This window comes from Marmota monax, unplaced genomic scaffold (assembly GCF_021218885.2).
Source record: "Marmota monax isolate L192 unplaced genomic scaffold, Marmota_monax_Labrador192_F-V1.1 WCK01_AAM20220418_F8-fsc00102, whole genome shotgun sequence".
Classification (NCBI taxonomy): domain Eukaryota; kingdom Metazoa; phylum Chordata; class Mammalia; order Rodentia; family Sciuridae; genus Marmota; species Marmota monax.
The window spans coordinates 2,336,181-2,361,516 of record NW_026692494.1 but is presented as its reverse complement, the minus strand read 5'-3'; the positions used below and the strand labels follow the sequence as shown (position 1 = coordinate 2,361,516).

Genomic DNA, 25,336 nt, shown 5'->3' with positions numbered 1-25,336 from the left:
GCAACCCACAGGAAGGAATCCTGGATCCAGCCATGGAAACAAAGGAGTTTTCCCTCTGTCTTAAGCTAGTTTAAACGGGGGAGAAGGGGAGCTCTCAGCTGTTGGTGGAAGATGGGGGGATAACAGCACAAAAGATCTAAAATTCAGATGCTGTAATCTCAACGTCTGCATTACATGGACAAAAGTCATTCCAAACACCATTTAAAATGGTGTACATCACCAGTTTTATGGAGATGCCACATTCTGTGTATCCACTCTCCAGGAGATAGACACCATTTGATGACTTACATTCTTTTGCTCTTGTTCTTCAAACTTTTTCCCTATTATTTAAATACATTTGTGGGGGACACACAAAAACATTCAAATAATAGGGAAAAGGCTTTGTGAGTTGAAATTGCATCCCTCTTGAGAGGTAATAAGAGGATGGAAACTTATTCTGACCACTGCGTTTGGAGGTGGATCTTCTGGAGGTGAGTGGATTAGATAAGGTCACGGGGTGGAGCCCCCATGGTAAAATACTGGTGACTTCATGAGGAGGAGAGAGACAAGACCCACAGACATATGCATACTCCCTGCGTCTCACCATGCAACGCCCCATGTCTGGTTGGGACTTTGTCAACAAAGGACCATCACCAGATTCAGTCCTTCAAACCTCCAGAACTGTGAGCTTTATAAAAACCTGTTTTCTTTATGAAGTTATCCAGCCTCATGTGCTTGTCTACAGTAAGGAAAAGGGGACTAATCCAAATTTGAATCACTTTTGTTTTAGGACATGTGGGATTAATGCTTACAGGATAATATAAGTGAATCACACTTCCCTGTATCTATGAAATTGTGAGCAGTCCCTTCTCATGCCGATTCTGGGCTTGGCAACAGGACATGCTTTGGCTAATGGACATTTGCAAAGTTATGCAAACACTGGCTTGAAAAGTGTCTGGACCAGCCTGCTAGAGAACACCTGAGGTGGGGCCCCAAGTGAGCCAGATGTGTCAGTGAGACCACCAGCCCCAGTCAAACCAGTTTAGGGCAAAAGAAACACCCGATGAACCCTCAGCATTGGGAGAAAGAATAAATGTCCACTGTCTTCAACCTGTGCCTTCTGGGGCGGCGTTGTATACAGCAGAAATTGACCAGAACATCTTAAGCTATTTAGGCAAAGAGCTAAAACGCTTTGCAGATAAAATTAGCATTTTACCTAGAACAGGGAAACTCAAGGCAACCAAAATGTCTATAAAGAAACAATGGTTTCGTGGCAAATTAAACCCTATGCAGCCAGTATGCATTGATCCCAAAGGCTATAGGGGCAGACGGTGTTAGGCCGAAGAAAGCCACTTCTGAGTGTGGATTCGGCACACGTTAGGTCTGTGCCAACATAAGACCAGCCGAGCCCTTTGGGAAGGGACAGGTGTCATGCTGGGGCGAGGCTTAGTGTGGAGCGCTCACTCGCCCAGCACGTGCGAAGCTCTGGGCTAGATCCCAGCACCACAAAGATTTCTTCAATAAAGTAAAAATGGGTGTCTAAAAAGGGCAAATACGACCCCCTGACTGGTAAAAGATGACTGTTTCAGCAAGGTCACTTCTATTTTCTAGAATTTACGTTTTTTAGTGGAGGACCACAGTAGTTTCCATGTGTCCTTATTCTTTTTCACAAGTCTCCGCAGGCCAATGGGTTCTAAGTCCCCATTAAAGTGGAACATTTGGGTTTCAAGAGTAGATGTGGTCCCAAGGGGGCCACAGAGGGAGGCTGGCCTGGCTATGGGAGGACTCTCAAAGTTCCAGGAGATCAGACAGTGCTGCCTCAACCCCGTTCAGGGTGAATAAACTGTACCCCACAGACCAAAGGCAGCCTGCACCCAACTCGGAGGGCACAGCTCAAGGCAGCGAGAGAGACTGAGGACAGAACTGGGAGCCTGGGCTGGCGTGTCCTCTCCGTCTCTCCGGGCAGCCATGCTGTGTGGCTTTGAGCCTAAGGACAGTATCTGGGGGAAGCACTTGGGCCAGAGCCAAGGCAGAGGAAGGGGGGCACCTGGATGGCGTGAGCCCAAGGCCAAGACCCTTACCTCATCGCCATAGCGCCGATAACTCACTTCGTACAGCACGATAAGACCATTGGGTTCCTTGGGCTCTTGCCACATCAAGTGAACAACGTTGTTCTCGAAGATTTCGTGGGTCACAGGGCCGATGATGTCATCTGCCTTGGCTGTAAGAAGCAGCAGTTAGAGGCTGGGCTGTAACTCTGATCACACCCACCACTGCCACCTGACTGCTTGGCAGCCGGGCGCCGGCTGTGACACTGACTGCCCACGTCCCGCTCCAGACACCACGGTGGTCAGAAAAGGTCTCTGGGTTATTTTCTTCACCTACCTTTGCTCTCATTTCAGACTCACTACACATTGCAAAAACGGGTCAGAGGTGTTCCATGGACTCTTCCTGCGGTTTCCACCAATAAAACCCCCATATACATTATCAAGGGTATTGATAAGGATGGACATGTGAGGGGAACTGGTCGCAGGACCCCCCCCCCCCAATCTCAAACTCCACAGATGCTTAAGTCCCTCTTACAAAGTGGTGCAATCTGCACAGAACCCAAGCACATCCTCCGTAAACTTTAAACCGCTGGATGGCTTATCTCATACAATGCACATCACTATGCTGCACTCTATGGAATTATGACAAATGGAATTTTTTTCTAAATATTTTTCATCTGTGGTTGTTTGATGTGGGGATGCAGAACCCTTAGGTAGGGAGGACCACTGTATGTTATTAAAACTAGGAACCTGACACTGATCGCCTGCTATAAACTAGACTGCATTTTTCTTTGGGTTTAAATAGATGATTGTGTGAAAAGCACTTTGAACATGAATGACAAATGTGTGCTTTGAAAATCGATACATTTCTGGAGGATCCTTGTAATCATAATGGGTTGTCACACCACGTGGACTTTGAAGAAGCAATTCCAATTCAACCCATAGATTTGAATGAAATACTTGGACAGGGGTGTCAAGCCGCTCATCTAAGTGTTACTTTTTAAGTGGGACATTTCAACACAGCCACCAACAGACCACTGAAAAAGGACTTTTAAGCCAAACATGAAGGCTCACTCGCAGCTGAAATACCATGCCATCAACCCATGACGCCATTTCACGAGCCTCCCCATAAAGTGAGCTGAAAGCTATTTGCAGGAATATTACTCTACCTTTAAAAGGAAGAATGTTCTACAGTACGCAAAAACATGACGAAGTACCAGGACATCTGGCTGAGTGAAATCAGCCGGGCACAAAACAGCAAAGACCAGGGGCCCCACCTACAGGAGGCCACTGGAGTCCGGGGATCCACAGAGATGGGAGGCAACGAGGCAGGAGCCAGGCTGGGAGGGGACAGGGTCAGTGTGGCGTGGGACAGAGCTCCAGCTGTGGGGAGGGCGTGGGGGCTGCACGGTGTGAACGTGCTTCATGCCCCTGGACTGTGCATGTCAGTGTGCCGGCTAAGATGGTAAATTCATGTTATGTGTAGTCACAATTTAAAAAATAAGAAAAAAAAACACAAAAATTATACAGGTGGAGCCATCTGAGTAAATAAATTCTGGAAAAATATATGAAGATTATTCAGGGTTCATCTTAGGAATTTAGGGGTGACTAAATTCAACCTTTCTTACTACACGTGATGATGAATTTTGTGTGTCACTGTAGTGCATGGTGCTCAGATATGGGCCGAAGATTGTTCTGAGTCCTTCTGAAAAGCTGCTTTTTGGATGAGATTAATATTTAAATTGGTGAACTGAGTAAAGCTGATGATGGGCTACAGTGCTGGTGGGCCTCGTTCAGTCAGTTGAAGGCCTCAAGAGAACACAGGCGGAAGCCGCCCAGGCAAGGAGGAACTGGGCCACAGACGGTCTTTGGACTTGAACCGTGACCCTCCCCTGGGGTTTCCAGCCTGCTGGCCGACTCCGAAGTTTAGATTAATCCAGACTCCCAAACTGCAGGAGCCAATTCCTTAAAATGAACCCCTCTCCTTCCACACAGGCGTGGGCGTGCGCACACACGGTGGTCATTCAGTACAGGAGGGATGGGTTCCAGGGCCCCCCACAGGGACCAAAACCTGCAGGACCAGGTTCTGTGAAGTGAAGGGATGTCTGCATAGGACCTACCCACACCCTCCGTGGGCTATAAATGGTCTCTAGTTGTCTTTAAAATCTTCATGGTGTGAACGCTGTGTACCCCGTTGTCACATTGTGCTGTTTAAGCAGCAATGACAAGGGAAACATCAGGACAAGAAGTCAGCACTGGGGCCAGTTTTTGTTCTGAATACGTTCTATCTGCACTTGGCTAAATCGTGAACATAAATAATAGATATAAATCAAAACCAGATACCGTGGGATCCCACTTATAGGAGGCCCTGTTCCCAGTCATGGAGACAGAAGCACACAGACTCCGTCTCTCTGCAGGGCTCTAAGTGCCAGACACGTTTCTTAATTCCACTCTATTTCTCTTCCCATTGGCATGTATTTTCCACAGTTTACACAATCAGCTACGTGTGACTCTTGTCATTTAGAAACCCAACACTCCAGGTGTAGTGGCGCAGACCTGTGGCCCCAGCTACTGGGGCCGCCGAGGCCGAGGAAGGCTTGGGCCCAGAGCTGGAGGACAGCCCGGGGGACACAACCAGAACCCACCTCAAAACACCAAGCAACAAGGACACAGAACCCCAAGGAGCGGCCGGCTCCACCCGCGCCCACCTTCGGGCATGGTGCGCGCGCTCACGTAGGCGGCCACGCTGCACCTCGCCTCGGGCGCGTCCTGGTTGCAGGCCTGCAGCTCGATGCGGTAGCCGGTGAAGTGGCGCAGGCCCGAGATGACCAGCGACTCCTTGTTGACCACCTTCTCAAAGGGCCTGTGCTCCTCCTGGCTGGCGGGCACGCTGGGGGAGCTGCTGGGGAGGGCCGGGGCTGGGGCCGTGGGCACGGGCTCCGTCACGTTCGCCTCGACACCAAGGGACCTGCGTTTCCGAGACGGTCTGTAATGGCGACAAAAACACACGGGGTCATGCAATCACCATCTCAAATAAGATGATGCCGGAGAGAATCCAAGCGGAATCAAGAAGAATGGGGTGCAGGGGGGTGTGGATTAAAATGCGGATCACCAAGAATTACCGCCCAGAGGACCTTGTGAGACCTTCAGTGCAGGGCAGACCCACCCTGCCAGGGAGGGGTGGCCCCAGGGCCCTCAGCAATAGCCACCTCCCATAGTCCCCTCAACATGCTCAATTCCAGGTTTTCAATTTGCGGAGAAATAGGCCACCAGGGTCAGTGTTAAAAAAAAATTAAGATGCCCAAAGCAGGCATGAGCCCAGCTATTCCAGAGACCTGCCACAGGGCATTTGCCTAGTGGCCCAAGCTGTGACCCACCCGATCAATTTCCTGATTCTTATGTAGGGTACTAGGCACTAGAATATTTGAGGAAGGAAGCTTTAATCCAGGTAAAAGACTTATCACAGGGTTGAGTCAGAGCAACTCCAAAGACCAGCCATCCAGGTGACATGCTTCTCCCCATCCCTTAAAGAACTATGTCTCAGAATGGAGGAAATGCAACTGGCCCCTGGCTTCCTTTGAGCAATAACTTTTCCTATAAATATTCTGTGTGGTAATGAGGAGGCTCAAGCGGATTGTGCAACTTGCTTGTCCTGTTGGAAGCATTCGTTAAATATTTTCCTGAAAACATAATGTCCTAAGTAGGCTAGGGTTGCAGTGTTTTCTCTCAGGGTCAGGGATTTCCCCAATCAATTATAAAGGGAGCACGTGCTCCCTGCAGGAAATTTGGAAACCTTGATTGGCCATAAAATATTCCATTTAACGCATGAGTCACCCTTCACGTAGCCTGCCTTGGGTTTTTCAGCGAGTCTTCCCTGGGGACCAGGAGCGTGGCTCGGTGCTAGGCACATGCTGCGCAGGCACGAGGCCCTGGATTTGATCCACCACCACCCTCCTGAAAAGTAGTCCCAAGTTTGTTTTACTATTACGAATACTGCTTTCATCTTTCTCCAATTGTCTCAGGAGTTCCTAAAAGTAGATTCTTAGAAAATGTCACTAGGTTCAAGAGGATGTGAAACCTCCACGTCTTAACACGTATGGCTCTACTGCTGGCTGGGAACCGTACCGACTGGTGCTTCTCACACGGGGGGGGGGGGGGGGTCCCTGAGACACTGCTTCAGAACAACTTCAGCAACCCTGAGGGTTAAGAGTCGAGAGTCCCCAAGTTTCAACCTGAGATTTTAACCCAGCATCACCCACTGACAGGTGAAGCTCCTCATGTGGATGTGGCAATCCCCTTCTCCTGGTGGGTTCTTTGTCTCTCTCCTGGGAATCGTCCCTCTTCGTCCTTTGTCTAATTTTCTGTGAATCTCTAGCACCTTCCTTACTGTGACTCCCACACTGTTTATTCAGACATTTGGATCTTACATCATTTAGACATTTGACTCTAAGGTCATACACAAAAGTCTAAGGACATTAGCCTTCTACCTGTCGTATCGTATAATCTACCCCAGCTGGCTGTTTGCTGGTGAACTTCAAATGGTTTAAAACATACTTGTTCACACGAATTTGTAAAAATTGATATATCACTTTAAAAAAATCTTTGTTGTTGCCTTTCTAGGTATTTCTAGATAGGGATATCACACCACAGGTGTACTGAAGTTTTATGGCAATTATAAAGGGATCTTCTCTATTTTTATATTCTAATTATTGTAAGTATATACTAACTTTGGGTTTATTTATGTTGTATCTACTTTCCTCAAATGCTTGCTCAGTCTAAAGTTTTTATGGAATCAACTAGAAAGAGGGTTAGCACACTTTTCCCACAAATGGCTGGATAGCATATATTTGGGTTTTGCAGGCCACACCTCCTGTCCCATGCCCAGTTCCGCTATTGCTTAAAGGCAGCTGGGGATGACAGGTACACAGGTGGATGCGGTCGTATTCCAACACAAGTTCATTTACAAACCAGGCAGCCAGTGGCCCATGGGCCACAGTTTACCTACCTTGAACTAGACTCTGCAAATCAATGATTTTGTTATCCACATTTTTTTTAACAGCTAGGGAAGGGGTTTTGTGTGTGTTAAGCAAGTGGTCTCCTACTGGGCTACACCTCAGCCTCTCCTGCTCCATTCACTACGATTCTGGCTAGTTTCATGTCTTATTGGTCAGATAGCTAGAGGAAAAACTCAGTAGGAATGATATTGGGCTTCTTTGGTTTTTTCCTAACTCTAGTAAGTCTAAAGACTGATGTCAGCTTGGCTGTTAGGTAATATTTATCTTGTTGAAGTAGTCTATTCCTAGTTTTATAAGAGGCCTCTTCCCCCCCACCCCGAGAATTTTAAATGAATGTATTCACTGTCCAGATAATACGGAATATTACTATTTTCTTCAGATCCTAGTTTTATACCACTTTCTAGATTCTCTGGTTTTCCCCTTACATTACACATTTTGTTAATATCGATTCTCAGGACATTTATATTTGTTAATTTTTACCAATTTATTTTCTTAATTCATGAATCCATTTACATCCACTAATTTTACTAAAGCCAAGCTTTGGCAAGATTCATTAAGATACGCAACATCCACATTTTCATTACTTTTTAAATAGACTTTAATGGAAGTTTCAGTTTCTGCTCCAACTTAGTAGGTATTTGAGTGACAGACTTCATTTTCTATTCCAGCCTTTGGAGTTACTTTTGGTTTTCACTGCTCTTCTGTCAGAAATGTGTGGTCAGGAAACAGAGCCTAAATTGGGGTGAGCCACTGAGATTTTCTCTGTGGCGTGTGGGTGTTGAGACCCCAGCAGCGTTCTTGGGTGAAAACAGGAAGCAGCTGCCGAGCCTAAGACACATCCAACCCAGCAGGAGCCAGAACCTTCCGAACAGGCGTGAATGAGCCTGGGGAAGAGAGCCCAGAGGCTCGCGACTCAGAGCCCCGAGAAACTCCCACCTGAACACCTGGAGACAAGACGGTCTGTCAGCCGGCCAAGGGCACGTCCAGGAGGACATCAGCTACGACATGCCGCTTCATTTTTACCACTAAAGGTTTGTGGTGACCTTGTTTTGGTAAATCTGTCAGCACCTTTTTTCAACAATTCAAGTGATTTTTTTTTCAACAATAAATCTTTTAAGTCTAACTAAGGTACTTTTTGTGGGGGGACACTGGGGATTGAAGTCAGAGGTACTTGACCACCAAGCCCCATCCCCAGCCCTATTTTGTGTTTTATTTAGAGACAGGGTCTCATTGAGTTGCTCAGCACCTTGCTTTTGCTGAGGCTGGCCTTAACTCACGATCCTCTCGTCTCAGGCCTGCTGGGATTACAGGCCTGTGCCACCGCGCCCAGCTGATTACGGTATTTTTAAGAGACAATGCTTTCGCATACTCACTACTCTATGGTACAGCGGGAACATGACTCCTGTGCACCGGGAAACTAAGTGTGGGACTTGCTTAATGTCCACGTTTGCTTCACTACAACCATAGGACCGCCTGCCTTCCAACCCCTGTGCAGAATATCAACCGCATCCTCCACTCTCCGCAGAGGCAGCGTGTCCCCCAGTCTCACATGGCACCCTGGTCTCAGGAAGGGGTGCCTCTGCCCCCACCCCTCTGGCAACGTCTGGAGACACGTTTGGTTGGCACCACTTCCCAGAGGGTGCTTCTGGGCATGGAGTGGGTGGAGGCCGGGGCTGCTCAGCATGTCAGTGCCAGATGGCCCAACTCCAGAGGATGATCCTGTCCCCAACACGCCCAAGGGACGAGTGAACAATCCTCCAGGGGGCCAGAGCCACAATTCTTAACTCTGGAGCATATTTCAAATGGCCACTAGAGGTCAGATGAGGCCACAAGGTACCTGGGACCACATGAGCTAAAGGGACATCCTTCCACTCTCCCTGCTGTCCCCAGCGTGGGCTTCCCCAGCTCTCGGCCTCCCCTCCTCCAGGACCGCCCTCCTTTCATTAAGATACACATGGAAGGGAAACGTCCCTTAACGTGATTCAGTGCGTGACATTCCTTTGCTCTTGCTGTGTCACCAAATAAAAAATTCTCCGTCTGGATCAGTGTCCCCGCATGGAGTGGGAACTGCCAGAGTGGGACACCCTGCTGAGTGTGGCTTGGACGCCCAGCACGGGCACAGTAGGTGAGCGATGACGGGGAACCGAGGCACGAGGCCCCGTCCAGGAGCGACTCCTTGATTGGCGTTTTAGGAAGTGTTAGTTAAGATTTCCCCACATTTGTGCCCGGATTCCGTTCCCGAGTGAAGACGTTTGATCAGTGGATTTGTGAAGCGCCCAGTCTCAGCAAGCAGCCCACCACATGCAGAAAGCCACAGAAAACCCCGAGACCTCCAAGGTCACCACAGCCCCTGCCCGCCTGGCCCACAGGCCTGGCACTGAAGAGCCACAGGGCCACTTGGACGTCTCCCGGGCGAGTCGTACCTATGATCCTCGGCACTACTGCCTGAAGAGGTTTTTCTGTGAAAACAAAACCAACCACTTTGAAGGCAGGTGGACTTCACCAGGTGGGCCTGCTGACCGACACCCCGTCGGAGGCCTGGTCCTAGGCGAGCGAGAGCTCTGCTGGCTTCGGATGCGGTCTGAGTGTGTCCCCCAGGTTCACATGCTGGGGTTTGGTCCTCAACATGGTGATAAGAGGTGACGCCTAGTGGGAATTCACTACTGCTCCTCCCCGTCTGTCTCTGGCTTCCTGTCTCACCATGTGACCTCTCTCCCACACTCCTACGATGCATGATGCCATCCACCATGATAGGAGGTGGCCAAGAGGGTCTGGATCATGGGGCTAGCTGATCTTGGACTTGCAGCCTCCAAAACTGTGAGCAAAATAAACCTCTTTTCTTTCCAAAAGACCCAGCCTTGGGAGTCCTGCCCTTGACCTCCCATCACTGATTGGTACCTTCCTCAACAAGTGCAGGGAAGCCAACAAACGGGATGGGGAGCCAGAGGAAATACTCCCCAGAGACTCGGTCTTCTGGGACTCCTTTAGGGTGTTGAATCTGGTGACACTTTCCCTCAACCAACTTAGCCATTTCCCCAAGTCCAGCGCATTTTGTTTTTAATGAGTAAACAGTAAGTGCTTTGATGCCTGGGAGGCACCACTGGATGCTCTTTTGGACCCGGGGTCATAGGGGAAAAATGCAAAGAGGACGACACGAAAGCAGCAGCGTTCACACTCTGAAGGTTCTGGGAGACGTCTGCTCGGTGGGCAGCACTGGTCAGTGCTGGGACGGACATTATTTTAGAACTCTGTCCCAGGCCAAGCCCCCTGGGGTTTGATCCACTCTGGAAAAGGACAATTGCGTCAGGCAGTTCTGGGTGGCCGCCTGCTCAAGTCCTGGGGGAAGGACAAAGGATGGAGAGGTAGGTAGGGGCCCAGCCACAGACACTCAGAGCCCACAGTCCCGGGGACGTCTGGCAGCACTTTGGGTTGTCAGGTCTGGGGTGGGAGATGCTACTGGCATTGGGTGTTTGGAGACCAGAGATGCTGCTGTCGTCCTGCCAAGTGCAGGTCAGCTCCTGCCCACAGAACAACCTGGTTCCAGATGTCAGTGGTGAAGGTTGAGAATCCTGGTAACCCCTTCACTGCCAAAGCCCCAAACACAGGAAGGTTTGTAGGCAGCGCTCTGCATCCACGGGTTCCACAGGGGAGACCACCAACCATGGATGGCAAGTGTCTGCAGGGAACACTGACTGGGTCCTGGCAAACGCAGACTTTTCCTGTCGCTATTCCTTGATTTAAAGTCTGCCAACACCACGCATTTACATAGGGTCTTGAGCATCTGTCCTTGGGGGTCCTAGAACATCCCCACAGACACCAAGAGTCAACTGTATTGTGTCTATTTTACAGACGAGGATGCTGAGGGACAAAGTGACATAGCCTCATCAAGCCAGTTCACAGAAGGGCAGGGAGCCCAGCTTTCCAGAGGGGCTTCCAGAGTCCCTGCCACCCACTGCTCCACAGCTCTACCGACACTAACGCCGAGAAGGGTGCGTGGGGGAACGCTGCATCCACAGGTGTGTGTCTGCCACCTGGGACTTTCCTTGCAGGAAAGGAAAACAAGCGGATTTAAAGCTTCGAGTGATATTTGCTGCGTGCCTCCTCTGGACGCCAGAGACACCTCATCCAGTGCCTCTCCTCACTTAAGGAAATTCAACCTATTTAAATAGAAGCCTCTGGGCTTTGAGGATCTCTGGAACATTCCAAAAGGATGAATCTTACATGAATTCAGAAAGAGGGGAGGGACCGAGTTTGAGATTTAGCAGTAAATCAAGTATGGGGTGCAGGCAGGCATTTCTCAAGCTTTGCCTAATAATCAAATGGAATTTGCTTCACAACTAGGGTGGAGAATGATGCAGTAAGAAAGGTAAATGTCAGGTTATATAAATTTTCCCTTTTGTGCGATTATTTACTCTTGTTGGAAGTGGTCCCATTGAAATCTCAAGGGTTTTTTTTTTTTGTTTTTTCCCTTAACTGGGAATTGAACCCAGGGAGCCACAACCCCAGTCCTTTTTGAGACAGGGTCTCACTAAGTTACTGAGGCTGGCCTCAAACTTGTGATCCTCCTGCCTCAGCCCCCCAAGTGCCTGGGATTCCAGGTGTGCACCACCACCTGGTAAAATCACAAGATTCTTTTTGCTCCATCCAGGAGAGGCTCAGCTCACATTCCACCCACGTCCACCTCCTCTCGTTCTGTAAGTATTGACCCTGAACATCAAGCCAAGAGACACCAAGAGAACCTGGGGCTGTAAGAGGCCTAACCTGGGGACGAAAACGACATTGTGCAGGTAATCCTCAAAGGTCTTCCGAAACGAGGACTCCTCCAGCTCCTTCAGAATCTGAGAGTCGGTCTTCGGGCAGGTGCAGCACTCCCCGGCCGAGTCCTCGTACTCGCTCTGATTGTGCTTCTGAGAATCGTCCGACTCGAACGGCGGGGACCACGTGCGCGAGGGCAGCTTCAAGCCTAAGGGAGGCAGAGCCAGAGGTTCAAGCCTCCCCCAAAACACACACTCACACAGAGCAAAGGGGTCTTCTCAGAGAGGCTGGACACAGGTGACAGGGCCCAGGGTCCAGCTCCTCTCTCTGGAGGGACTTGCCAGTGTCCACTGGGAGAGCACGTCAGTGTGTTTTAGAAACTGACACCAACGTCGCGGGGCTGGAGAGTGTTAGGGATCTAGGAAAAGCCTCCATGCTCTACAATAAACCAGTAAACCAGGGTCAGATGGCACAGAAGGGCCAAGGGTGACCGCAGGTGCCATACGGAACAGTCTCAGAGAACAAAACTGCTGAGCCAGTCTGAATTCAGCCACACACACAACTTGATGGAAAGCGATTCAGTTGGTACAAAGAGCAAGTGCAAAGGCCCCGAGTCAGAGGTGTCCTTGGCATATGGAAAATGCAAGGGACCCATGTATCTAGAGTGGGGCGAGGGAAAGGACAGGGGGAAACAGGGCTGTCACAGTAGAGAGAACAAACGAATCCATCAGCCACGCAAATGTAAGTGGTGAGAAGATAAAGCCAAACTCCACCCAGAATTCCAGGGGTCCACTGGTGGATTTAGAGTCAGACTTGACCAGCGGTCCCCACCTGAGGGGTTATTCTCACCCCGCCCTGTAAACACCATGCAGCCTCAGGAGACATCCGGGGAGTCCCACCTGGACTGGGGGTGCCCATGAGTGGAGGCCAGGGATGCTGTCAACACCCCACAATGCTCAGGAAGGCCCCTCCGCAGAAAATGGCCAGCCCCCCACATCCAGAGTGCCATGGTCGAGGACTCCCTGAACTAAGGCCAGAGGGAAGTCGGCATTCGAAACCTCTCAGGTAAGCCCAGGAAAGGGAACTGAAAAGAGCAAGAGCACCCACTCCCCCAGGGGCCCTAGCATTGCCAAGCTGCTGCTTTTAAAGTCCTGGCTGCCCGTTTCAGTCCCCAAGGTCAAGTCCTTGGGGCTCCCGCTACCCACACTGTGCGCGCAGCCGGGCTCCACAGCCAGGAGCCGGGACGCTGCTCCTCAGGCCAGCTCCCGCTGGGAGGAAGGGACGTTTGATGGGACCCAGGTATGGTTCCAGGAGACTGGGGCCTCGGGTTTTTCTGAGATGACCAGGGGGCGCTGGTCTGGGGCGGCCCAAGGAGCTCTCCATGGGTCTCAGTTGGAGTCCTGAGGTCGGGGGGGGGGGGGGGGGGAGCGGGGTGGTGGCAGCTGCACCACACCAGCGCCCTCAACGCCTTCGAACTGTGCACTGGAAAGGGTTAAAACGGTGGACTCTGTTCAGTGTATTTAACCACAAGTGTTTTTTTTTTTTCTTCAAACCACACTAATAGAAAGCTACTCCTGTCCTTGGGGAGTTCATTTAGTGTGCATTTATGTCTGTTTTAAACTGTCCAAAATAAACCCAAGATTCCCCATTTTAACCGTTTTGCAATGCAGACTACGGTGCCATCAGGTGTATTCACAACATGGGCCGATCACTGCCACGTCCCTCTCCAGACCTTCCTCGTCTTCCCAAGCTGGAACCCTGTCCCCTCCAACACGGACTCCACCCTCCCAGCCCCGACTCAGGGACTGCCGAGAGCGGAATCCTGCAGGATGGGTCCTTACCGAGTTTAATTGTGGAAACAAAGTAACACACCTACAGTGACACTTAAACAGTCACATGGTAATCATATTAGACTCACAGAATGAAAGTTGTTCTTTAAAAGGAGGAGGAGGAAAAAAAAGGAAAGCTTTGACGTTGCCAGTGGATACTGGCAGACAGAGCCCACAGGAGGAGCTGAGCCGAGGCCCAGGCTTGCTCTCGAGTTATATAAAGCATCAGGAGATAAATCAGTTGGCAGTCCTGGGCTCAGGAAGGGATGATGTCAGAGGCATACATATAGCACATGATCTGGGAGCTGGGACGGCTCCTGGAGATCAGCTGTCCCCCACCCCTTCTCCCAAAAAGGAGGCAGACTGTAAGGGCTGGGTGGCTTGGCCAACACCCTGGGGCAGGTCAGGGACTGAGCCAAGAGCAGACCTCGGCCACTGCTCTCCCACAGCCCCCTGCTCCTCCAAGGTCATGGACTGAGGACACCGATTCTGAAAACATTGCAAGAAAGTGAATTAGAGACAAAATAAATAAAGGAAAAGAGCCCTTCAGTTTATTTGGTTTAGGGGAAAAAAAAAAAACAAAACAAAACACACCTTTAGCTCTTTTGAAATGTCCTCTATTGTCAACTATGGCACTCATCTGTGCCGTGGAACACCACCAGAACTTTATCCTGTCCCTGCAACTCTGCAGCCACTGTCCAGAAACTCAGGGATCAGATTTTAAAGGTTCTCATCACAAAAATGATCAAAATGCTCATTACTCAAAGTTGACTTTTACCCATTGTGTACGTGTACGGAAACGTCACACTGTATCCCACCAATATAATATGTACAACTGCAATTGTTGTGTATTCATAAAAATTAAAACAAACCCAGTTTTAGAATATTTTTAACTAGTGCATACCAACTAGTTCGAGGCTTCAAATATTTCTCCATTCTCCCTCAGATGGATGGAGGACCTTGCAGCAAACAAGACTAAAGACTGAGAAAACAACTGCATGAGCATAAAGTGTTGGCGGAAGGCACAGGAGCAGAGAGCGCTGACCACTCCTTGCCGTTTCCAGCCCTTTAAACCCGGGAACCAGAGTCCCTCCCTGGCTTGGCTTAGGACCTCTCTGCAAGCCCAGCTGCCTCTGGTTTGGCAGAGAATCTCGGGTGGTTCACACAGTGACACAGGGTGGAGGGGGAGGAAGGGGAAGCAGAGACCCCCAGGGGAACATGGTGCCAAGACATAAAAGACAAGAGTCGAGCACCACTGAGCACCAGGACCCTGAGAAAGCATCCTTGGGGACCTTGAGGACCCCATGGTGTGTGACTGCGCAGTGTGCTTACACGTGCCAAGGCGGCCACTACTTCTCGAGGTGGCATCATCTCATGGGAACCCTGTCCTACCCTGGCTCACTGTTAAAGGGAACATCATCACGTGACCCTGACTGCACCTGGTTTTGACACCAGTCTTCAGAGTGTCTAGTTGCATAGTGTTTAAAGATGTGGATTTTCTTAGTGTGCAAGAGAACAATGCGCGCGTGCACCCTGGGAAGCAGGAGACAGCACCTGTGTCCCCCATAAGTGTCACACGGCGTGGCCAACCCACCACGGCTGCCCGTACTCACCTTTGAGACAATAATCCAACTCGTACAGCTCACTGTCTTCCTCCTGCCTTTCCCAGTAAACCAGGTAGTGCGTGATGTTGCCGTTGGGGTCCGAGGGGGGCTTCCACTTCAAGATGATCTGAGACGAGGAATTCGAAACCGAGATGGGATCCAGGGGGACGGAAGGATCTGCGAGAGAGAAGGAAGCAGGCCGACCGTGAGGAGCAGCAGGCTGCCGGGTGCACCAAGAGGGGAAGGGACACCCAAGTTACAGGACCGCGAGGCAGCGGCTGCAGTGTGTTTAACATCGGAGAAAACTGCCAACACAAGGAACGCTCGCCAGGCCAGGCCAGGCGAGGGTCACCAAGTCACAGTCCACTTGCACTACAGATGGCGTGGCCACATTCCCCCACTGACTTAATGAACATGGATGGAGCCCCAGCAGGCGCCAAGCTCTGAGCTGAGCACTGGGAAGATGCTGCTGGGGAAGAAGGACCCTGGGAAGAGACCAACAGACTCATGCTACTGGTTCCAGTTGGCTCCAAAGTGAACCTGGTCCCTGGGCAAACTTGAAGCCACCAGCTGTCATCCAACATCCCCCACAATGCACAGCGTTAGGCTCCACAAACCATTCCCCTCAAAAACGAGGTGACCTAGGGAGTTGGGGAGGGAGGGGGCACTCAAGGTGGAGACAGCAGAGTGTACAAGGGACCCAGATGCTGGAAGTTTCTAGAAACTCAGCATGTGGCATCGATGGGAGACGGGCTGCAAGTGGACCAGCCCAGGAAGCAGTGTTGACTTGAAAGCTTGCCTTGTTCCCCATGGGGCAAGGGTGCTCGCTTTCCGCCCTACGGACGCTGGGGCTGGACGAGGCTCTGTCACAGGGAGCCGTCGCCGGTCTCCCCACCCCCAGGTGGGACAACCACCCGCGCCAGCAGACACTGCCTAGCGCTCCCTGGAGAGGCAGAATCGTCACTCTTTGAGAACGGCTGCTGTGGGAGAAAGACTTGGGTTTTGCAAAACTAACTTAATTGCTAGGAAACATCCCAGTAAAAAAAAGACAATTAGAGGAGGAGGAGGAACGAAGGGGAGAAAAACGGTAAAAATGGCAAATCATGGAAGCCGGGGACAGTCAGCCATTCTTTCTAGCTTTGCAAATGTTTGAAAAATTTACTAGATTGAAAAAATAAACGATTGCCCCCTTATCTATGGACGATGTATTCGCAACCCCCAGCAGATGCCCAAAGCCTCATACAGCCCTGAGCCCTGAACACACGGTGGCCTCCCTATGGTAGAAACTCATTATAGATCAGCCACAATAAGAGACAACCAGCCATAATAGAACAGCTACACCCATTCACTACAGTGAGTGAGTGACAGCTATGAATGGTTTGCTTCTGGAATTTTCCATCAAATATTTCTGGATTGTGGCTGACCTCACAAGATCCAAATCCTAGAAAGCATGAAGCTCAGGAAAGGGGGACACTGTATACTCCCCCCTAAGGAGGTTTATGGGTCCACATCATCTTGTGAACATATCACCCTCAGCACTCGGCTTCTGTAGAAGCCAGTAGCCATAAGAAGTCCCCTGCGTAGGGACTGGCAGGGTCCCCCCTTGTGAACAAATCCGTATTCACAAAACATACGTACTGGTGGCATCTGTCTGCACATAGATGATGTCACTCTTGGCCCCGTAGGTCCGGCGCTCATCAGAAAAGGTGACCAAAGTCTTGACAAAGATGGCGTACTGGGTCCAGGGCTTGAGACCCCGCATCAGCCATCCGGGGTGGTGTTGGGGCTTGGGGTCGTTAGACCTCTGAGGCGGGTCGATGTCCACCACAGTCCAGCTGTTGGAGCCACATGCATCCTGCCCGTCAAACTCGGTCACGTTCTGATAAGGGCTTTTGAGATAAAGCAGAAGGAAGGGGTTACCCTTGCAGTCCCTCGAGGTCATGACGTGGCCACTTCTCAGAGCCCCACGGGGGGGGTGGGGGGGCTTCCAGCCCTGGGGCTGCTGCTTTCTCACCTAACAACCCTCTGCCACAAGGAGAAATGACAGCAGCCAAAGAGCAAGGAGCCCCCAGCCCTGACATCTCAGTGACCACAATGACCGCCCGAGGTCCCACTCACCATCTTCAACTTTCTGATGGTGCAAAGATGGTGTGGACTTCCTTTAGATCTGAATTCTGATCTCCGGGGCTAGCGACCCACAGTGTGATAACTGGTGAGTCCAGGCAGCTCGCAAAGGTGAAGAGCCCAAGCACTGCAGTGTGCCTGCTGCAGAGTTAGGGTGTCTGGGCAGTTAGGTGTGGCCGCTGCCCTTGGGCGGACAATATTTTCAACTCAGGTTATCAGGACATAGTCACATCCCAAGAGGAGGGACATCCGTAACAGCAGCAACTGGCCCATGAATCACTGATGTTATATAACAGAACACCTGGGAGTTCTTGACTGGCATGTGACACCTCTTGACATGTGGAATGTTGATTACTATGACTCCTAGGGCCACCTCTGCTGCCTCCCTTAAACTCCTAGCCTAAGTCAGGGACAGTGGCTCACGCCTACAATGCAGCAGTACAGGAGGCTGAGGCAGGAGGATTGCAAGTTTGAGGCCAGCCTTGGCAACTTAGTGTCTCCAAATAAGTAAATAAATAAGGCTGAGGATGTGGCTCAGCATTTCTATCCCTGGTACCAAAACAAAAGGAAAAAAGTCCCAGCCCAATCACATGCTAAAAAATACTACACGTGGTTTAATGTGTTCAGAATTTCTGCTTCTGAGGACAGAAGCGTTCTGGAAATGGAGGTGGGTGACAGCTGTACAACTCTGGATATACTCGATGCCACAGAACTGTACTTTTAAACAAGGGTACATTTCGTGATATCCATTTTGCCACAATAAAAAAATTTCTTGGGGAAAAAAATTGAAAACCTATTCTGCAGACTGCACTCCTGGGTACAGCAAACAGGCAAATGGAAGAGTGCAGATCCCCTGCCATACCTTAGTCTTAGCTACTCTCTTGAATCCAGGGATTTGATGCCAGCCCGGATAACACAGCACGGTTGTCTCAAAAGAGAGAAAAGAAAAGTCCAGACCAAAGAAAAACTTTGTACTTTCAATTTTACTTTTGACAAAAGGGGGTGTTATTGACTTTGTATGCCATCAACTAGTAAGGTGGTTAAAAGGAACCTAAGGCCAGGTGCGTGGCATACTCTTGTAATCCTAGCGGCGCAGGAGGATCACAAATGTAAGGCCAGCCTCAGCAAAAGTGAGGCACTAAGCGACTCAGTGAGACCCCCGTTTCTAAATAAAATACAAAATAGGGCTGGGGATGTGGCTCAGTTGTCGAGTGCCCCCGAGTTCAATCCCTGTTACCAAAAAAAAAAAAAAAATCATTTTTTTTTAAATAAAAGGTACCTAAGGTATTTATTCTACAAGGAGAAAGTGAGGCACAGAGAAGAACACCCTGGGGCAGATCTAGCCCCATCTCCACCCCACTCCACAACTCTTTAGCCTTCTACTTACGCCTCTTTGTAGAAGAGCATAAATCCTAAGAGGTCCCGGAAGTCAGGGGGCCAGTACGGCTCCCATTTCAGCAAGATCTTGTCAAAAGATGTCTTAATGAAAGAAAATTTAAGTAATTCATTTTCACCTGGAAAAGTCAAAAAAAAAAAAAAATCAAGCTACTTCAGTAGGGAATAGTGTCAGGTTGAAGCTTGGGATCCCACACTTCCTGGAGGGCTGCCAGAGGGAGATGTCCACATGCTGTTCCCCAAATGGGTCTGGTCCCTGCAGCAGCAGAGCAGAGCACGGGTCTTGCTGAGGGTGAATTGGGGAGGCACTGGAAGCCAAGCACAGGTTGTGCAACGTGGCTCTTCATGCCAACCAATTAATCGAGCAGACAAAGCTGAATAAGGGTGACAACTGGGTATCCCCAGCCTGTGTCCATGTGAGGACAACCAGCCCATGGCTATCTAGACAAGGACTTGGCAGAAGTAGCATTTGTCTGGATACAATGTTGCCTTGCTCATGGACTTGCAAGCTGACATGGGAGAGGATGCTCCTTCTCGGGCACAAAGACACACGCCAAATGACTTTGACAGACCGGGGAGCAATAAACCTCAGAAAGACCCAGCTGAGTCATTCCCTGGGCCTGGGATGCAATCTCCCTCCTGCCCTCCACCCCAAACTAACCCTCGCAGAACAGCGTCCTGCCTCAAGGGGCCAATTCCCCAACAGGACCAGGGACAGCCTCCAGCCGCAGCAGCTGCAAAGACAGCACCCACCACACCCTCCTGCCTGGCTGGGCTCTCCCCGGTCAGCCTCCACCACAGCTGAGCTGGGCAAGGGTCTGATCCTCCCGGTGCCATGCAAGACTTTGGACGACCGCTGCCTCCACTCCCCGGGGCTGCACAGAGGCTCTCCTGACCCCGTCCTCCGTCTTCCCTCTCTGCTCACAGGTGAGAGCCACACTGTTGTCAGAGGCCCTTCCCGCCCGCTTCTCCTCCTTCTCCCCTTTCTATTTCACGGGCATTACTCTCAGCACCCTTCCCACCCTCCCAGCTCTGTCTCGATGTTTGTCTCCCAGAGGACGCGGGTGGGAACGGGCATGCTGTCCACTCGGGAGCCTCGGCATCAGCACCAAGTCTGACACTTACACAAGAAGGTGCCACTCATTCATTCATGCAGCCTTTGCAGCATCTCCCAGCACCAGACGCAGAGAAGAGCGGTGCCGAACCCGCCTGTCACACGGCGAGTCGCACTCACCAGGACATAGTGGCGCCTCCTGCAGGCCAGTGCAGTGGCCAAGGAAGGACAGCCACATCATCTGGGCCACAGGCCGGGAGCCCCAGAGCAGCACAACTTACAAGATGCCTGGTCCCCGTTGGTCTTCAGGGCAATGTCATTCCTCTCCTGGCGCCCCTTGGTTCCAGAGACTTCTTCCATCTTGTGAATTTCCGACAGGCAGAGTTTGGGATTATAGTGGAAGAAGAGTTTCCCCTGAGTGATGGTGAGGTTGTGCTTGCTCCAGTCCCAGAGCTGCCTCAGGTTCTGGTTGTCCAAGGCGTAGAAAGAGTAATTCCTGCAGGGACACACATGTCCTGGTCACCTGGCGGCATGTCCTGCTCAGCTCTGAGAGGGCAGTGCTGGGCCGGGGGTCGATCTCATCCCGTGTTACAACCTCGCTGCCAACCACTTCCGGGGGCAGACTCCATGAATATTTATGGGATAAGGAGAACGGGGAAGCCGGTTCATTTTTGTGGCCAGGAAGGAGTCTGAGCTCTGCCCTAGGGAAGGGGAGGCGAGACCATGGCTGGACGGAGACTGGGTTCGCAGGGAGGAGAGACTGAGAAAGAGGTGTCGGAGCTGGGAAAACCAAAGAAGGCCGCTTGGCCCCAGGGGAAGCCCAGGGGGCCCGGCCCCCAGTGCACTGCAGGCCACACCAACCCAGGAACACGGACTTCCTCCACAGGGAGCGGGGTCCTTCAAGGTTTTACTCTCCGTCAGCTCTGTGACCTGGTTAGATCTGAGCTTTAGAAAACCAGTGGCCACCAGCAGGTGACGGGTGGGAAAGGGGGAACATCGAGACCCGCACTGTCATTCAGAAGCCATCAGCCTGTATCACGTGGCTACTGAGCGCCTGGATGGGGGCCATCCCAAACTGTCCTGGAGGGGGAAAGCACGTCTCAAAGACTCAGCACAAGAAAACAGGTGTACGGCATCTTCTGGAGAATTCCTTTTTAAATTAATTCCATGTTGAAATAACCTTTTGGATATAATGGGTAGGAAAATCAATCTCACCTGTTTCTTTTCAAGTTTTTAAAGTGCAGCTACTGGGACATGTAAGTCCCAGGTGGGACCTGTACTGGGTTCCGCTGGACAGCAGGGCTCCAGCCTGGGAAAGCCTAGCCGGGAGGCACTGGACCATCCACAGGAAACACCAGAGCTGCAGCACAAAGGTGTTAGTGATGGCGGCACCCAGAAGCGGCCCACCTACCCGATCTCCAGCGTCTCTCCTCGAATCAGACGCAACTTCCGGAAGAAGGAGAGGGACACCAGAGCATAGGATCGGCGGATTTTGAGATATCCTGAAATTTCTTCAATGAGGCCGAGGTTGGCCTCCAGCTCAGCCGCCAGATTGTCTGGGGGGGAGGGAGGGAGAGTGCTGTGAGCTCTGTAGAAGTCCTTTCATCTCCCCTAAAGAGGAGCCCACTGCCCAGGGGTCTCCAGACTTGTTCACACAAACCCGTCTTGCTGCTCCCCAATCAGCCAAGCATACCCCAGCCTCGTGACCTGGTGCTGGCCACCCCCTCGCCTGGGAATACTACCCCAGCATCTGCCTGGCTTCTCCCACCACCCTCTCTAAGCTTCCTTCCCTAGACCAGAAACTTCTTAAAATAGCAACCTGCTTTCTTCTCTATTTCAGAGGTTGGCAAAGGACACTGTGTTTTATAGATAAAGATTTATTGGAACAGAGCTCTGCCCACTGGTTAACCTGCATGGACGACTGTTTTCATACTTAAAACCACAGAGCCGAAATGTTGTGATGGAGATTATGAGGCCCACATAGCTAAATACAGTCAGCCCCTGGCATCCATGGGCTCAAGCAACTGAAGCTCAGAAAAATTGGGGGGCTGAGGGGGGTGGAATTCATCTACACTGAACATGTAGAGATGTTGTTCTTGTCGTTACTCCATAGACAACACAGCATGTCAACTACCCTCACGGCATGTACATCATATAGGTATGACCAGTCTCTGGGCATGATTCAAAGTCTACGGGAGGCTGCGTGTAAGGTCTGTGCAAACAGGAACTTGAGCATCTATGGATGTGGGAATTCATGGGAGTCCTTTAATCTTGCTTAAGCCAGTTTAAGTTTTGGGTTCTGTCACACAAAACCACCATGTTCCCAACAGTTACAGTCTCAAAGTCTCATGCTAATCAATCCTCGCATGCTAAAGGACTCCCATCTTCACTACCTGGCCCTTCATAGGAGAAAATTACTATCTCTTACTGCATCCTCTACCTGTTTTGCTGGCCGTCATGGCCCCAAAGCTGAGCTTATTCTTTTAAATCCAGCCTGGCCAAGCGTTTGCCTTGTTGGCTGTGATTATTCAATCAGTGTTTTCCGGATAAATTAAAGCACAGGGGACGAGAGTGTTTCTGGAAACATGGTCTGCTCTCTACAATAAGGCAGACTTGTTAAAAATGCAGATTCCTGATGCCCCAACTCTTAATTGGAAGATGAGAATTTCAGAGTAGATGGGGCCAGGCCCTGGGCTGTTCGAATTTTGAGGCAGACTAATGGCATAATACTGCTGATGACAGAGCCATTGAAGGGTACTCCTAGATGACCTTAGGAACAAAGCCGCTTCCACAGCTCACAGGGAGCAGCCCACCCCCAGAGCACTCACTGCCCCCGCGGATGTTGATGATCAGGCTCCCATTGACCACGGTGCAGCCTCGGAGCTCCTGGGCCGACGTCACCGAGTCGATGGTCTTCTCGCCTTCTAGGAGGTGACAGACCTTGGGACAGGGGCCCAGGCATGGGGTACACATCAAGCTGAGGTTGGAACAGAGAGAAAGAAGGGTCAGGGCACACAGGGCTCCCCCTACCTGACACAGCAGACCACAGGCTCCAAAGGGACCCAGTGACACACTTATGCGGTTACCCTAAGCAGCGTTCCTGACCTCGGCAGGAGCACTGAGCCAGATGTCCTGCGCATTACAGGCTCTGAGCAGCATCTCTGGGCTCCACTCATTCAACGCCAAGAGCATCCCTTCCTCAAGCTGTGTCAATCCACAATGTCCCCATGTGGGAGGGCAACAATTATCCTCAGGTAAAAACCACCACCCGAAGTGAGACACTTTCTGGCTACAGGCACCAATAAACTCCTGCAATCTTGCTTACGCCAGTGTAAGTTTTGGGTTCTGTCACACAAAACCACCATGTTCCCAACAGTTACAGTCTCAAAGTCTGTTTCCTCATGAGTAAAATAAAGAGACCACATAGAGCACGAAGAACACAGAAAACAAAAATTGTCATTTATGCTCTGATATTACTAGAATAAAAATCCACAAATAAGTGATTATTTACACATCTCTATGGATGCGGATCTTCAGACTTTAGTATTTAAGAAAAAAAAAAAAAGTACAGTTCTCCCTCCATATCCATGGGTCTCACTCCTATGGATTCAACCACCCAAAGACAAAAACTATTCAGAAAAAAACTGCATCTATATAGCACATGTTCAGGCTTTTTGCTTGTTATGATCAATGAAGTGTAGCAACTTGTCATACATGTGCAAAAAATCCAAAACACTGCATTGCCAGCATGCCGGACAAGGACGCTCAATCTTGTAGTCTTTGTCAGGAGTGTTGGAAGTGTGAAGGGGACTTGTGGCAGCACCTAGATACCTTCAGGACGGGAACCGGTCACTGGTGCACCAACCCCATGAATAGAGGGTTGGAGCTTCCAGCGGCCCCACCTCCAGGGAGGGGCTGAAGGTGAAGTTCAGTCGTGCCTACAGATGGAGTCCCCATTAGGCATCAGAGCTGAGTGGAGTTCCCTGGATGGTGCCAGTCACATGGATGTGCCAGAAGGTAGCAGGCTCCGAGTCCACAGGGCAAAAGTTGGGTTGCCCTGCGTCCGCCTCTCCCAGACCTCCCCTGGGTGTCCCTTGTGGTGCAACTGCACCCGAGGGCTTATGTCAGCTCTGAGTCCTGCTAATGAATCACCAAACCCAAAGCATTTGTGAGAGACCCCCAACCTACAGCCAGTTGTCAACAGTGTGGGTGTTCTGAGGACCCCCGAGTACACAAAGTTGGTATCCGAAGTAACAGCCGTCTTGTGGGGGATGGAGGCTTAAGCCCATAGAGTCTGGTGCTGACCACAGGTGGTCAATGTTGAATTGTGTGCAGCAGCCCCAGATGGTCAGAGCAGCTGGGCTGCAAACACAGCTACGACCAAATGTTTGAGTTCTTTCATTGTCTCTACACCTATGTGACAGGCAGGGCTCTGAGCCCAGGGCTGGCAAACCATGGCCCACAGGCCAGGTCCAGCTGGCCACCTGCTTTTTCAAATACCATTCTACTGAGCACAGCCACGCCCCTTGGTTACGAAGCTCCTCAGCCTGCTGTTGACTGTGGAGCCCACACTGAGTCACTGCAGTGGAGGACATATTCACTCTCTGGCCCGTCGCCAACCCCGGCTCCCTGCTACCCTAGTGGGAAATGATGAGTGGCCACGAGTTCTTTGCTGTTCTTGCGGCCTCTCCTACCAGGAAGGGCTGTTCTGCACCTGTGGAATCTTGGCTGGACCGTGTGACTCTCTGAGGCCACTGAGATATTAGCAAATGTGATGCACGTGGAGGCTTAAAGAGCTCTTTGAGTTTGGGGCCTGTTTTTCTTGGCTACTGGGGTGAAAGATCTCATGGAGAGAGGCCCCAGGTGACCGAGAGAAGTGATCCTAAACCATACAGCCACCACCAACCAGCCCTGGTCAAACTGAGCTGCAGGCAACAAACAAAACCTCAGAATGCAGAGTCGCCTTACACCAGGAGGCACCGTGGGTGACTCCTCACACAGCAAAAGCTGACGGATGTCACAAAGCTCATGACCCGGGGGGACAACAGAAATATCAGCTAGTGAAACATGCTGTGAAACGAGTTAAGAAACAGGTGCCACAAGTAGGAGATGTGTCCTCTGTGCAGGTGACTTCAGACCTGCAGGATGGACTGGAGTCCCTCATCCAGGGACTGAGGGACGAAGCATTCTAGGAGAAAGCAGCTGGTGCCGAGGCAGAGGAAAGAAGGGGGACGGAAAGGCTGGAGGGAAGTCCCAAGGCTACAGCAGGAGGGAGGCAGCAGGGATGGAGCCCCTGGGAACCTGAGGGGCCTTGGAAGTGCACATCGGAGGGGTGAGACCCTGGGGGCTCCAGGCATGATCAGGTGGCTGGTGTTTAGAGCTCCCACAGGGCTGGGGTGGTGCAGCTCAGTGGCAGAGCCCTGGCCTAGGACGTGCGAGGTCCTGGGTTCCTTCCCCAGCATGGCAGAGAAGGAAAAAGGTCACTTGGGCCACGATGTGTAACTGAAGCAGGATGGTGACCAAAGAGGACGTT

General features: G+C 51.0%; 1 protein-coding gene and 1 long non-coding RNA gene across 6 annotated transcripts in view; one reads left to right on the top strand and one right to left on the bottom strand.

Moving 5' to 3' along the window:
- The window catches only part of Insr (insulin receptor), a 123,015-nt gene that overhangs the window by 14,544 nt on the left and 83,135 nt on the right, over nt 1-25,336 (bottom strand). For 2 of the 4 annotated variants that reach the window (XM_046443888.2, XM_046443889.2), the window contains exons 4-13: nt 22,632-22,780; nt 21,215-21,359; nt 20,085-20,299; nt 18,742-18,868; nt 16,869-17,119; nt 15,240-15,407; nt 11,804-12,005; nt 9,466-9,501; nt 4,736-5,013; nt 2,061-2,200 (exon numbers count right to left, since the gene is read on the bottom strand). In XM_046443888.2, coding sequence (XP_046299844.1) covers nt 2,061-2,200; nt 4,736-5,013; nt 9,466-9,501; nt 11,804-12,005; nt 15,240-15,407; nt 16,869-17,119; nt 18,742-18,868; nt 20,085-20,299; nt 21,215-21,359; nt 22,632-22,780 — 1,711 coding nt within the window. The remainder of the gene's footprint in view (nt 1-2,060; nt 2,201-4,735; nt 5,014-9,465; nt 9,502-11,803; nt 12,006-15,239; nt 15,408-16,868; nt 17,120-18,741; nt 18,869-20,084; nt 20,300-21,214; nt 21,360-22,631; nt 22,781-25,336) is intronic. The other 2 variants (XM_046443890.2, XM_046443891.2) reach the window with 1 other exon arrangement.
- On the top strand, nt 7,833-16,423 carry LOC124092387 (uncharacterized). Of its 2 annotated transcripts, XR_006851583.2 has the most exons (4): nt 7,836-10,404; nt 10,892-11,408; nt 11,691-12,862; nt 14,573-16,423. It is a non-coding gene; the product is annotated as an uncharacterized LOC124092387 (long non-coding RNA). The 2 variants fall into 2 exon arrangements; XR_006851584.2 differs by having other exon boundaries at nt 7,833-10,404; nt 10,892-12,862.